General features: G+C 43.5%; 1 protein-coding gene across 2 annotated transcripts in view; it reads right to left on the reverse strand.

Annotated features, from left to right (window-relative positions):
• Window positions 1-437: 437 nt before the first annotated feature.
• NR5A2 (nuclear receptor subfamily 5 group A member 2) overlaps window positions 438-12,173 on the reverse strand; it is a gene marked incomplete at both ends in the record, with an annotated part of 153,579 nt that continues 141,843 nt past the window's right edge. For both annotated transcript variants that reach the window (XM_080698524.1, XM_080698523.1), the window contains one exon: window positions 438-685. In XM_080698524.1, coding sequence (XP_080554650.1) covers window positions 438-685 — 248 coding nt within the window. The remainder of the gene's footprint in view (window positions 686-12,173) is intronic.

Raw genomic sequence — 12,173 nt, forward strand, 5'->3', positions numbered from 1 at the left:
CCGCCGAGGAGTTCCAAAAGCTCCAATCCCCCACCGTGCACGCTTAGTTAATAACACAGATTAGTTCCTAAATTTCTTCATAGTGGAGATCAGCTTAAATATACAGTTCTGTTCGGTCCACTTTTGTTCTGACATAGCGTTGGAATCCACCTGTGAGTCCCAGCCAGACTCTACTACAAGGGCTTTCAATCGAATCCTTTGGGGATGTGACGCCTTCGATTCACAGTTTACGATACAAATACCCTGATACATCGTTTATTTGCTATTAAGTAGTTGATTATTATGCCTTTTTAAAATTCAGTCTCTTTAAACCAAGTCCTTTAATTAGAGTTGCTTGGAGCAGTTGAGATAATCTTTATCCCCCCCCCCCTCCTGTTCTTTCCCATTGCCCCACTCTATTTTGGTTCTGAAATGCAGACCTCCTAAGGGGTAGTAACTTATGCTCTCTTTGCATGCAACATTTCAATGAGAAGGTTATTATAGGGCACGTCCCCGTTCAGGTGCTTGTAGTAGAGGTATTCTTCAGCCTGCATACTGATCGCCCGGATTTCAGGTAGCCGAAGATGGAGCTGCCCAAACTTTTCTGTCTGCTGTGGGTAGTTGCACATGGTGTAGTCCAGCAGGGCAGCGTTGACTTGTTCCTGGACACCTTCGACCAGCTGGAAGTTCTCCAGGTTTTTGACATCTGCATTTAAAAAAAACAAACAACGTCTCAATGGCATTATCATTCCTTTTTAATAGAGCCATGTGTTCAATTGATGGGTGTATTTTCCTCTTGCCATAAAGCATACTTGATACGCTGCTCAGTATTCTGTGGGCCTCATTCACCAAGCTTCCCAGCAAAAGAAACACAAAAAGAGCTTTAGAAGGATGTCTTGTTGAAATTCTGCATAGACCTCAAATCAATTAGACACCAATGGGTTGTGAGCAAGGTCAACTCTCCTCGTATCTTACAAAAGGAAGGGTCTGAGGATTCCTCAAGTTGAGGGATCATAATATATTGCTGGCAAATGAGTCCCTAGAGAAAGACCGATCTTAACCCAGTATATTACACAATTCATATAATTCTGTATTAATTTTTCTGACCCAAGGTGAAATCTGTGTCCAGGGTATGATGTAGTTAATTCTAATAAAAAGTGACAGGGTTCTTGTTTCTGTTTGACATTTTCTAAATGATTCTGAAAGCCTTTGACTTGTCTACCCTATGCTAATGAACCATCTGTACACTCCAGTGACTGCCAACAGAACAGTCGCTACTGGGAACTCTCTAAAATATATATCTCAGTGACTAATGATCATTACCAAATGAAAGCCTTGTCCTTTAGGCAGACTACCAGGGAGGATGGTCGATGCCCTTTAACCTGAATGTGGCTTCTAAGGTCTAATGCTTTTCTATTCTTTTTTCCTGGTCTTGGGTCACTGGTATGGATAAGCCAGACAGGGGCAACTCACTCAGCCTAACTCCTGGTGCTCATCCAGTTGTTTTAAGACATCTGCCCTACAGGTCCTTATAAATACTGGATCAAAAAGACAGACTGACATACAAATACACGCACAGGCAACAGGCAAAGGAAAATGGAATGTTGGAATTTCTCTGCAGTTTATTTATGTTAACTACAACTGTGATACGGCGTGTATATAGAAGCCGCTGGAAAAAATATACAGATGTGCGGGTCCATTTACACATACCCCTGGGCAGAAAGTAAACAGATGCGGCCACCCCCCCCACCCTTGATTTTTTAATTGGACAAAAAATAAGAATGATTCTGAAGGAAAGCACATAGTATTAGGAAAAGGTTAAACACACTAAACAAAGTTAATGGTTACCATGGTAACTTATAGCCAATGTTCTCAGCACTATATGTGGTTAATCTTAACCTCTGCGCACGCGCACGTGCACGCGCGCGCGCACACACACACACACACACACACTTTTGTTATTTTTGAACGGATCTACAATAAGAATGTCTTACATTTGCTATTGAAATGTGTTTAAGATCGTTTCAGTGTTTACTTTGGGCCATAACTTCACAGCCTACAATGCATCTTCTTTCTGTCTCCAAGTCTCTGACCCAAATTTAAATCAGCAAGGAATCGGTACTGAGATAGATACATAGGGAGAGCATTGGATACCCCATCTATTTCAAAGTGGAACAGTAGATGAGCAAATATTTGATTATTAATGATTTGTACAAACACTGCTATTAAGAGCTGCACATCTCCTGTGGTATTTGAACTGGCAGCTAAGTTGGCGTTCCCTTGACATTTTATACATGTGGCACATTACAGTTAATAAACCATTTCCACCTATTTTACATGAAGTATTTTTGGAATAATTTAAAATTACTAAAAATATTTATAAATACGACTATGGATCTAGAGTGGTGCTTGGTTCAAAATTATGCAATGTAAACAGTCAGAAATACCTTCAATATGTTGTCCTACAGTTCGAGGGGGAAATCTACATGCGTCTTATGGTGATTTAAACCTAACTATAAAGCATTTGAAATGTACTATTATTTTATGCTCCAGTGAAAGATACTCTCGCATGCACAGGAAAACTAACAATAATCATAAAGATTAATAGGGAGGATGTAGGAATTTGAACAGCAGAAAATGTAAGATAAATGAGTAACAGCCCTTTTAGAAAGCTGTCTTTGAAATTTTGTAGTTTTTTTTGAGAAACGTATTCTTCGAAAACTAAGTTTAACATTTTATGATAAATTATGCTACTCTGTTAAGCAGGGGGGAAACACAGTTGACTTATATACTATTATTCCAGAATGATCATTTAAAATCTTTAGATTAGCATTCGCGAATAAATTTCTTTTAGTACTGATCCAAATTGGCACCTTTCCCTTCAAAGATTAAAAATATACACCTTTTCTTCTGGCAGGAAAACATACGGTTTTCTCATACATTGACCCAAGTATCTGATTTTTCTCCACAAATCAACAGTTTAATTCATATAACTGAATTAATTATCTCACTAAGCTGCTTCAATGAATTTATCAGAAAATATTGTATTTTAGTGCAGGCATCCCCAGAATATGCACCCATTACAATTTACACGATATTTGCCAAGACTGATGCATCTGCAATCATGAAATGACCTGTTATATTATCTTATAGGATAGTCTCCTTTCTTTTTCTAATTGAGACCAAGTTTTCAAAACTTGATATATGCAACAGAGCTCTTCCTGAAGTAAAAAAAAAAAAAAAAAAAAAAATTTAAAGGCAATTGTATTTTTGAGCTAAAGCATCAGAAGTGAATTCTTTTGTGATCCAAGTAATTGACTCTTAATTTACATGCTTTCCAAGAAAGCTTTACCCTGGCCGGTTTTGCTCAGGGAAGCGTCCCTGCGCTCCTGCGTCTCAGTTTCTGGGCCTGACAGGCAAACCTGGGTTTTTCACTAGAGTAGAAACAGTTCACAGAGCCAGGTGCGGTGGCGCACGCTGGTAATCCCCGCGCTTGGGAGGCAGAGACAGGAGGATGGCGCAGGTTCGAAGCCAGCTGTGTGCGCTGGCTTAGGAGACCCTGTTTCCAAATAAAAATGTAAAAATAGGTCTGGGAGTGTAGCCCGGAGGTAGAAGGGCTTCCAAGAACCCCAGTGCCACCAAAAAAAAAAAAAAAAAAAAAACCCACAAAGAAAGAACAGTTCGCAGAGTTCTCAAGAACCCGAATGCAAAGCAGAAGATAAGTGCCAAAATACAGATGATACCACCTCCCGGGAGACTTGGAATTTTCTTTATGGTGATTCATGGTTATTGTCCTTTAAGGAAACTGAATATGTTCTTACCACCCTTGTGGAATTAATTTTATGCAAATTAATGCTCTTGTCACAAAATTTAAACACAACATTAATTTAAATACAAATTTAAACCAGGTGCCATGACACATGCCTGTGATCCCAGTACTTAGGAGGACGAGATGAGAGGATCTCAGGTTCAGGGACAGCCTCAGCAATGGAGCAACTCTCAGCAACCTAGAGAGACCCTGTTTCAAGATAAAAAAAAGAAAAGAGCTGGGGGTATAGCTCAAGAGGTAGAATGCCTGTACCAACCCCCTGTAGCGCACACACACACACACACACACACACACACACACACACAAATAACTAGCCACGTTCTCTGGGATGTCTCCTCCAAATAAAACTTTGTAATAAGCAAATGAACCCCTAAGTAATAAACAGCAGTTAGCATATAATATATATATATGTTTTTGCAGTACTGGGGATGAAACCCAGGGGCATTCTACCTCCGAGCTACACCTCCAGCCATATTTTTTTATTCTTTATGTTGAAGCAGGGTCTCACTGAGTTGCAGAGGGCCTCACTAAGTAGCTGAGGCCGTCCGTGAACCGCGATCCTCTGGTCTCAGCCTCCCAGATGCTGGGATTACAAGCGTGCGCCACCACGCCCGGCTTGCAGTTGGCCTATTTGGAAGCCTTAACTCCTAGAGGAGGTATATATAGCACCAGGCATTCAAAGATGAATTAACCCTAAGTTGTACAAGGAAACAAAATCTGAAGAAATAACGACATGTCCTGGAATTCTTAGAAATCTGTTTTTGCAATTTGCTTCTCGGTTCCCATATTAAATAGCAATGCACCCCGTCTAGACTTCTGCGACAGGCCTCCCAGCTGAAAGCGCAGAGACTGATGAGACCCAAATTCCCACCAGTTCTGTGGCACTTTTCTGCTGGACCTCAGACTCTTACGCATTTGGCCGCCATTGTGATCCTCTGAAATTTATAGAAGCTTCATTTTCATACAATTTAAAAACACTCATTAACGAACTCCATCATTACAGATCCTGAGTTGGAAATTGTATGTAAACAGGCAGAAGCCTCCCAACCCTTTCTTGGCAGCCTTTAAATTTTGATGAGTGGCAAGAGCATCTCGTGCTTTCCCTCTAAGTATCAACCTCTTATCATCTATTCTACTTTATTCACTCAGGGACTAATTACCCACTTTTGATATGAAGCAGCATCAGGATAAGCTCACAGTGGGGTGCTCCGATTTTTCTCCATCCTTATTGGAAAGTAAACCCTTAGGTTTTCTTGAATATATTACAGCGCTGGCTTTGCAGTCCCACACAGTGTTCAGGCGGGTGTGAGGCTGAGGACTCTTACCGCTGCCTCCCGGGTCACCGCCGCGGCAAAGCGGCCGGGGAACCTTCTTCTTCAATACATTTTCTCGGAGATGGGTCCTTTGCTGAGCAAGGGGGCTGAGGAGAAGGGGTAGGAGCTGTGCTTGACTGCGAAGCAGGAGGGGAAAAAAAATCTCAAGTCTTTTAAAAGACATCGAGGAGGGGCCAAGAGGCAGGTGTTTACACCTGGAGAAATTTCTTTTCCTGAAGGCTTTTGGAGAGATGACAGCCTGCAAATTGTCACAAAATGTGTCCTCAGAAGGACTTTTCCTTTGATACAGAAAAGGAGAAATGAAGTCTCTGTCAAGCATTAATTTTTAACCATAGTCTTAGAGGGCTAAATTTGAATAATTTTGTAAAAATAATTTTGTAAGAACTGTGGGTTGTTGGAGAGCAACCTGCTAGCTCTTCTCGTATGAAAAAAAGTTCACTTAAAAACTAAATGTGGGTATGTAGAGGCTGGGGGTGGAAAGGCAGCATATTTTCAGGGCTGATGTCTAAGGGGGGGATTCGATCACTAGCTTCCAATAAAACCTGAGCCTTGAGATTTTAGATCCATCTCTAAAATACTTTACATAGTATAGATGTGCATATATACTCTAATTAATCCAAGAGCTATCTTTGCCAACCAGAACATGCAATTCAGTGCCTTAATCTGCAAATTACTGATAAGAAAATGTATCCATAATCAGGAGCCATGTGCAAAAATGTGTACATAGAACATGTGCTCTTCATGTACATGGAAATACTTGAGCATGCTTTACTATTTTATATCCTCATATATAGTATATCTATCTATCTATCCATCCATCCATCCATCCATGAGCCGAGTCAGATATTGAAGATACAGGAATAAAAGAGTCTGTGTCCAGTAGCTCATCTAACGTGAGGTGGCCTTGGGGCCACACAGGATGAGCACCTAACTCGGGGCTCACAGGACAAAAAGAGGTCCCAGGGGAGGGAGATCTGAGGAATCTGGGAAGCGAAGTAGGAGTGCACACAGGCAGCAGGTACTTGAACAGCCCTTGCGCTGATGGGGGCGGGGTTCACCTATCAGGAAGCCAGAAGGTTTAAGGTAAAGGTTTAAGGTGAAGGTCAGGGACTCAAATTTTGCCATGAGAGCAATTCAGAAGCACCAGAAAGGTTTCAGAAAAGAAAATGACCAGCTTTCTGATTTAGAAGGAGACTCTGCTCAAAGGGATGGGTGTGGGCAGGAAGGGGGAGGCTGGCCAGGAGGCCACTGCAGGAATCCAGGGGAGAAACGGGCCACCGTGGAGGAGGGATGAACAGAAAGGACGATCAAGGCTTTGGTGGCCTTGAGTTTATTAACAGAGCGTGAGGAAGGGCTGTCATCATGGCATCCATGCATCACCCGAGAAAGGCAGCGGTTACCTGAGGAGCTGAGGTGCAGCCTTGTGTGCGGGAGACATTGGACGGAAATGGGAGGGTACGGGAGGAAGCCAGGTTCTAGACCTCAGCAGAGGGGTGTGTGTTGATGACCCCATCACAAGTAAAGCTGGAATCCCAGGAAGCAGCGAGGATGTGCGCAAGAGAACAGGCCTAGGAGGCTTGCTTGGAAAAGATTCTCTTTTCTTTTTTTGTGATGCTAGGGATGGAACCCATGGGCGGTCTACCTCTGAGCTACACCCCCAGCCCTATTTTATTTTTCTATTTTGAATCAGGGTCTTGCTAAGTTGATGAGCGCCTCCCCAAGTTGCTGAGGCTGGCCTTGAACCTGCCTCCTGGTTCAGCCTCCCAACCATTGGGATGACAGGCGTGCGCCACCTCCTCCAGCAAGGCTTCCATGTTGAGGAGGTTTTGTTAGTGTGATAAAATTACGACTGAGAGAGATGAAGCGGCTTCTCTGAGATCTCAAAATTGGTTAAGACCTAGGGAAGGAGGGAGGAGCTGCCGCTTGCCTGCATCCAGGGCCGTGCCCAAGTGGCGTTGCTCACTTAATCCTTTTTAAAGCCGCTTGGGGGCAAGGCATTAGCATTTCCGCTTTCCAGGAGAAAAACTGAGACTTAGCAGTGGGTTCAACATTAGTCAAAAGTAGATCCTAAATTTGTGGCCAGGCCTTGTCTCACCCTAAAACCCTATGTCACTCTCGACAAGTCTCCCTGCTGGCAGGGCTAGGACCTGAGCCCGCGGGCTGCTGACTTTTCAACTCCAGAGAGCTCTACCTCTCTGTGTCACGACCTGTGAACCACGGTCACCTGCTGGAGGTGGAGAATGGGATGGGCGTGGGTGGTCAGATGGTCCTTCTCTTCTCTTCTCTCTCTCCCTCCCTTCTTCCCTCCCTCCATCCCTCCCTTCCCCTCCCCTCCTACGGATTGAACCCAAGGGCATTCAATCTCAGCCCCATTTTATCTTTTTTTTCCCCTTGTGGTACTGAGGATGGAACCCAGGGGGTATTCTACCTCTGAGCTATATATATCTCCAACCCTATTTTTCATTCTTTATTTTGAAACAAGGTCTTACTGAGATGCAAAGGACCTCACTCCCTAAAAGTAGCTGAGGTTGGCCACAATTACGATCGTCCTCCCAAATGCTGGGATTACAAGTGTGCGCCACCAAGCCCAGCTTAATCTTTTGTGTTGAAACAGGGTCTTGCTAAGTTACAGAGAGCCCCACTAAGCAGCTGAGGCTAGCCTTGAACCCGTGATCCTCCTATCACAGCCTCCTAAGGACTGGAATTACAAGCATGTACCACCATGCCTGGCATTTATTTATTTATTTATTTATTATTTATTTATTTATATTTTATTTTATTGGTACTAGGGTTCCTGGAAGCACTTCTACCTCCGGGCTACACTCCCAGACCTATTTTTTAATATTTTTTATTTGGAAACAGGGTCTCTTAAGCCAGCGAGGCTGGCTCCGAACCAGTACGATCCTCCTGTCTCTACCTCCCAAGAGGGGGGATTACAGGCGTGCGCCACCACACCCGGCTATTTATTTTAATTTTGAAACAGGGTCTTGCTAAGTTGCTGAGGCTGGCCTCGGATACCTGGGGTCCCCATATCTCAGATTTCCAGGTACTGGGATTGATTACAGGCATATGTCACAGCACCCAACTTGAGCCTAGTTTTTTAGCAAAAGAAGTGAAATAACTCCCTTAGAAGCAATGATGCCTTGACTAGGTATAAACTAGTAAAAATGCACCGAGCACTGTATCCTCACCAAACATTCTTCTTCTAACTGCCAAGCTAGAGTTTGGAAGTTGTGTTTTCTTCCAGCTACATACCTGGAAGATGGTCTTGCTTAACAGCCATCTTTCATTTTCCCCACTGTGGTATTTCTTTGCAAGTTTATCCATTTTCAGTTAAAAAAGATGAATAAAGTAAATATGACCAAGTTTAAGTTTAAGGTAAACACTTTTCATTCGATTTTTTTAAGCCTAATTACTTCAAGATAGGCATGGCATATTACATAAAACACTGCTAATGCAGTGCTTACCAGAGTGCCCAGAAAAACCTGGGTTCAAGATATTATTGCATAAGCCGGGCGTGGTGGTGCACACTTGTAATCCCCGCGCTTGGGAGGCGGAGACAGGAGGATCGCGCAGGTTCGAAGCCAGCCGCGCTGGCGTAAGAGACCCTGTTTCAAAAAATATAAAATAGGTCTGGGAGTGTAGTCCGGAGGTAGAAGGGCTTCCAGGAACCCCAGTACCACCAAAAAAAAAAAAAAAAAAAAAGATATTATTGCATAAAAACTGTCACCTGCAGAGGTGCCAGCAAAATACACATCGTCAGGAAGCAGCAGAGTTCCTGGACAGAAGGAATATTTCTCAGCAATCGCGTGTCTTGATTTCTCGGCTTACATCTGTCTCTATGGAACGGTGATATCACGGGCAAGTCACTACTTGGAGCCTAAAATTTCTGCCTCTGTAAATACCAAAGGTTGGGCTGGTATTTTTTAAATTTCCCAATCACCCACACAAGAATGGAAGTCACGAAGGCAGGAACCTCGTTTTCTTTCTAGCACTACCGCTAGCACCTGGTCAGTGCTAGGCACCAAAAAGACCTTCAATAAATATGCCAATAAATTTCTCCATTAAACGTTCTAAATCAGCATCATTGCCCCCAATTTTTGCCTTTATATGCCGCTATTCTTCCCAATCAAATGCATGACAGACTTTGTTTCGTGTAGGATCGGTTTGTAGCAATCGCAAGCTACAAGCAAAAACTCTCTTCTGTATTGCGCTTTCTTCGGAAACGGATTCAAGCAGGAACCTAGGCTGGGTGCTCTGAATGCGAGGCCAAGCTGGCTTGCTTTTCTGGAATCCAGGAGGCTTTGCTATGTGGAGAACATCTTCCTCTACCACGTGCGATGCCCTTCCCTCCTGTGTGACCATGCTGGAGGCTGCAGATTCTTTGTCAGGTTGTGGGTACACAACCGCTGCACCTCAAACTCACAATGACTTGAACTTCGCTCGACCTCTCCAGGGCTCTAATTCTGCACCTTGTCCTGCTTTATGTAAAGCACCTGTCCCCCCCGCACCAAGGTACCCAAAGCCCATACTACTGAACCCGCGAGTTTGCACTGAAGACTCGTGAATATTACGTTGGCAGAAAGGTACTGGGGTTTTTCTGTGTATCAGCAGTCCCAACCATTAGCCTCTTGAGCGGTTTTCAAACCCAGTTTCAAATATAATAGAATACATCTCCGGTGCCGGGCGTGGTGGCGCACGCTTGTAATCCCCGCGCTTGGGAGGCAGAGACAGGAGGATCGCACAGGTTCGAAGCTAGCCGCCCGCGCTGGCTTAGGAGACCCTGTTTCCAAATTAAAAAAAATGTAAAAATAGGTCTGGGAGTGTAGCCCGGAGATAGAAGGGCTTCCAGGAACCCCAGTACCACACACACACACAAAAAAGAATACATCTCCTACAACTTATCTCTAGAAAAAGTACAATTTAATTCCAAATCATAGAATTGAGTTTAAAGAATAAAAGGAAAAGCATTCTTTCTGTTAGATGCTCGAGTTTTGGGGTTGCTGGTTTTTTTTTTTTTTTTTTTGCTGGCACTGAGGATTGAGCCCAAGGGTCTTTTACCTCCGAGCTACCCCATCAGCTCTTTTTATATGTTTGTTTTGAAAAGGGGTCTTGCTGGGTTGCTGAGCGTCTCACTACACTGTTGAAGCTGGCCTGGAACCTGAGGTCCTCCTGTCTCAGCCTTCCACGTACCTGGATTACAGGCTTGTGCCACCATGCCTGGCTTGTTAAGTGTCCTAAGTGGTCATCTGAATATTTCCAAGAAAACCCATTTTAGGGCTGTGTGCTGTGTTTAGAAACCTTCCTAGGAACTGCATTTCTTTTCTTTTTTTTTTTTTTTTTTTTTTTTTTTTTTTTTGGTGGTACTGGGGGTGGAACCCAGAGGCTTTCTACCTCCGGGCTATACTCCCAGACCCAATTATATTTTATTTGGAAACAGGGTCTCACTAAGTTGCTGCGAGTCTCACTAAGTAGCTGAGGCTGGCTTTGAACCCGTGCGATCCTCCTGTCTCAGCCTCCCAAGCGCGGGCATGCTGCATTTCTATGTTAAAGTTTATGTACAAAATTGCGGTTTGTCTTCCAGAATCCTTGGGTATAAAAATGAAGAAGGCAGGCAGGTCACGATAACAGGGTTTTAAGGCCATGGACAGGTCATATGCTGTATTAACCTCTACAGAATGGATGATACTTAATACTACATTCACATTCACGGAGAACAAGACAAAATTAAGATCTCTGGCTGTGAACTGATTGAATATTTGGGGGCTAAGAAAGAGAATTTAAAGGTGCATAGGATTCGACATTAAAAAGTCCAGGCGTATAAACTATTTGATGAAATGGGTAGCAGCAGCATTTCACACCGGGATGTGAGGACTGCAGCTGCCCCGCCTCATCTTGGAAGTCATTGTCCTCATCCTTTTATAAAGACCATCTGTCCCCAAAGAGCTGGGAAGCCTCCATGTTCATCAAAATCAGCCCCTGCCTCAGACATAAAGCTCTTCATCCTAGCAGTCATGTCCTGGAAAGGTTTTAGAGCCATAAGCTTGCATCTGATTACCACTTGGAACTTTGGGGGGCTTTGCAAAGTTTTCTTAGAAATAAGATATGAGGTTCAGTTTGCTCAGGTGGCAGGGCTATGAATAAACCAACGTTATCATATGAAAGAGAATTAAACAGGCAGATCCAAGTGGGGATATATTAAGCCAAATTTAAGCTGCAGTTGTTGAGTTTAGCCCGCACTAGATGTCTGGTTTGCCTCAGGATAAATTCAGCTTCCCAGCTAATCGAATGAGGAAAACTGCCTCAGGTATGATAAAATTTACAAGAGAGCGCTGTCGAACACTTCTTGTTAAAAATATTAGCTTAAAGGCATTCTTATCGTCTTTGGGATGAAGACCGTATTTGCATTTCATTATTTGATTTCAAACTTTTATGAACTTGGATCAAATATTAGCTTAGCCAATTAAAATATTATTTTGTGGCTGCGTGGCTAAGAGCCCGCATCGGCTCCACTTTCTCGGGTGGGCTGTGCTCTGTGAGCAACCGTGGAGTTCCCGAGATCATTTCTAAGATTGAAAACAAATGTTAACATCTGAGCGCGTAATGTACATTTAGCAGCCTAGGCGCCGCTGCCCTTGGAATAAATAGTTGACTTGAAACATTTGTCTGTGTGATAGCAAAGTCTAGAAGACAAAAAAAAAAAAGATGAAGTCTTCTAGATATTTCTACCCACATGATCAATACTCCTTCATAATTCAGCATTTTACAGAAATCTGTTCCTTTTAAACTCTCGCCAGTGCACGGGCCACAGTGCAGTTTGGATTGCCAGGAGCTGCCTCCAGTTTCTCGCCTTTGTTCCCCCCCAAGGGCTGGTTTCAGAGCTTGCAACCTGCTCCCTGCGGATCTCAGAGCAAAGCACAGGATAGCAGCTCCTGCAGACAGGGGGCATGGATGCGGAAGGAGGAGGATGCCACCGGGAAGAGGAGCTTCCAGGAGACTAGAGGAGCAGCAAAAGTTGATTTGAAATTTAA

The sequence above is a fragment of the Muscardinus avellanarius genome (assembly GCF_963383645.1).
Source record: "Muscardinus avellanarius genome assembly, chromosome: 7".
Lineage (NCBI taxonomy): Eukaryota > Metazoa > Chordata > Mammalia > Rodentia > Gliridae > Muscardinus > Muscardinus avellanarius.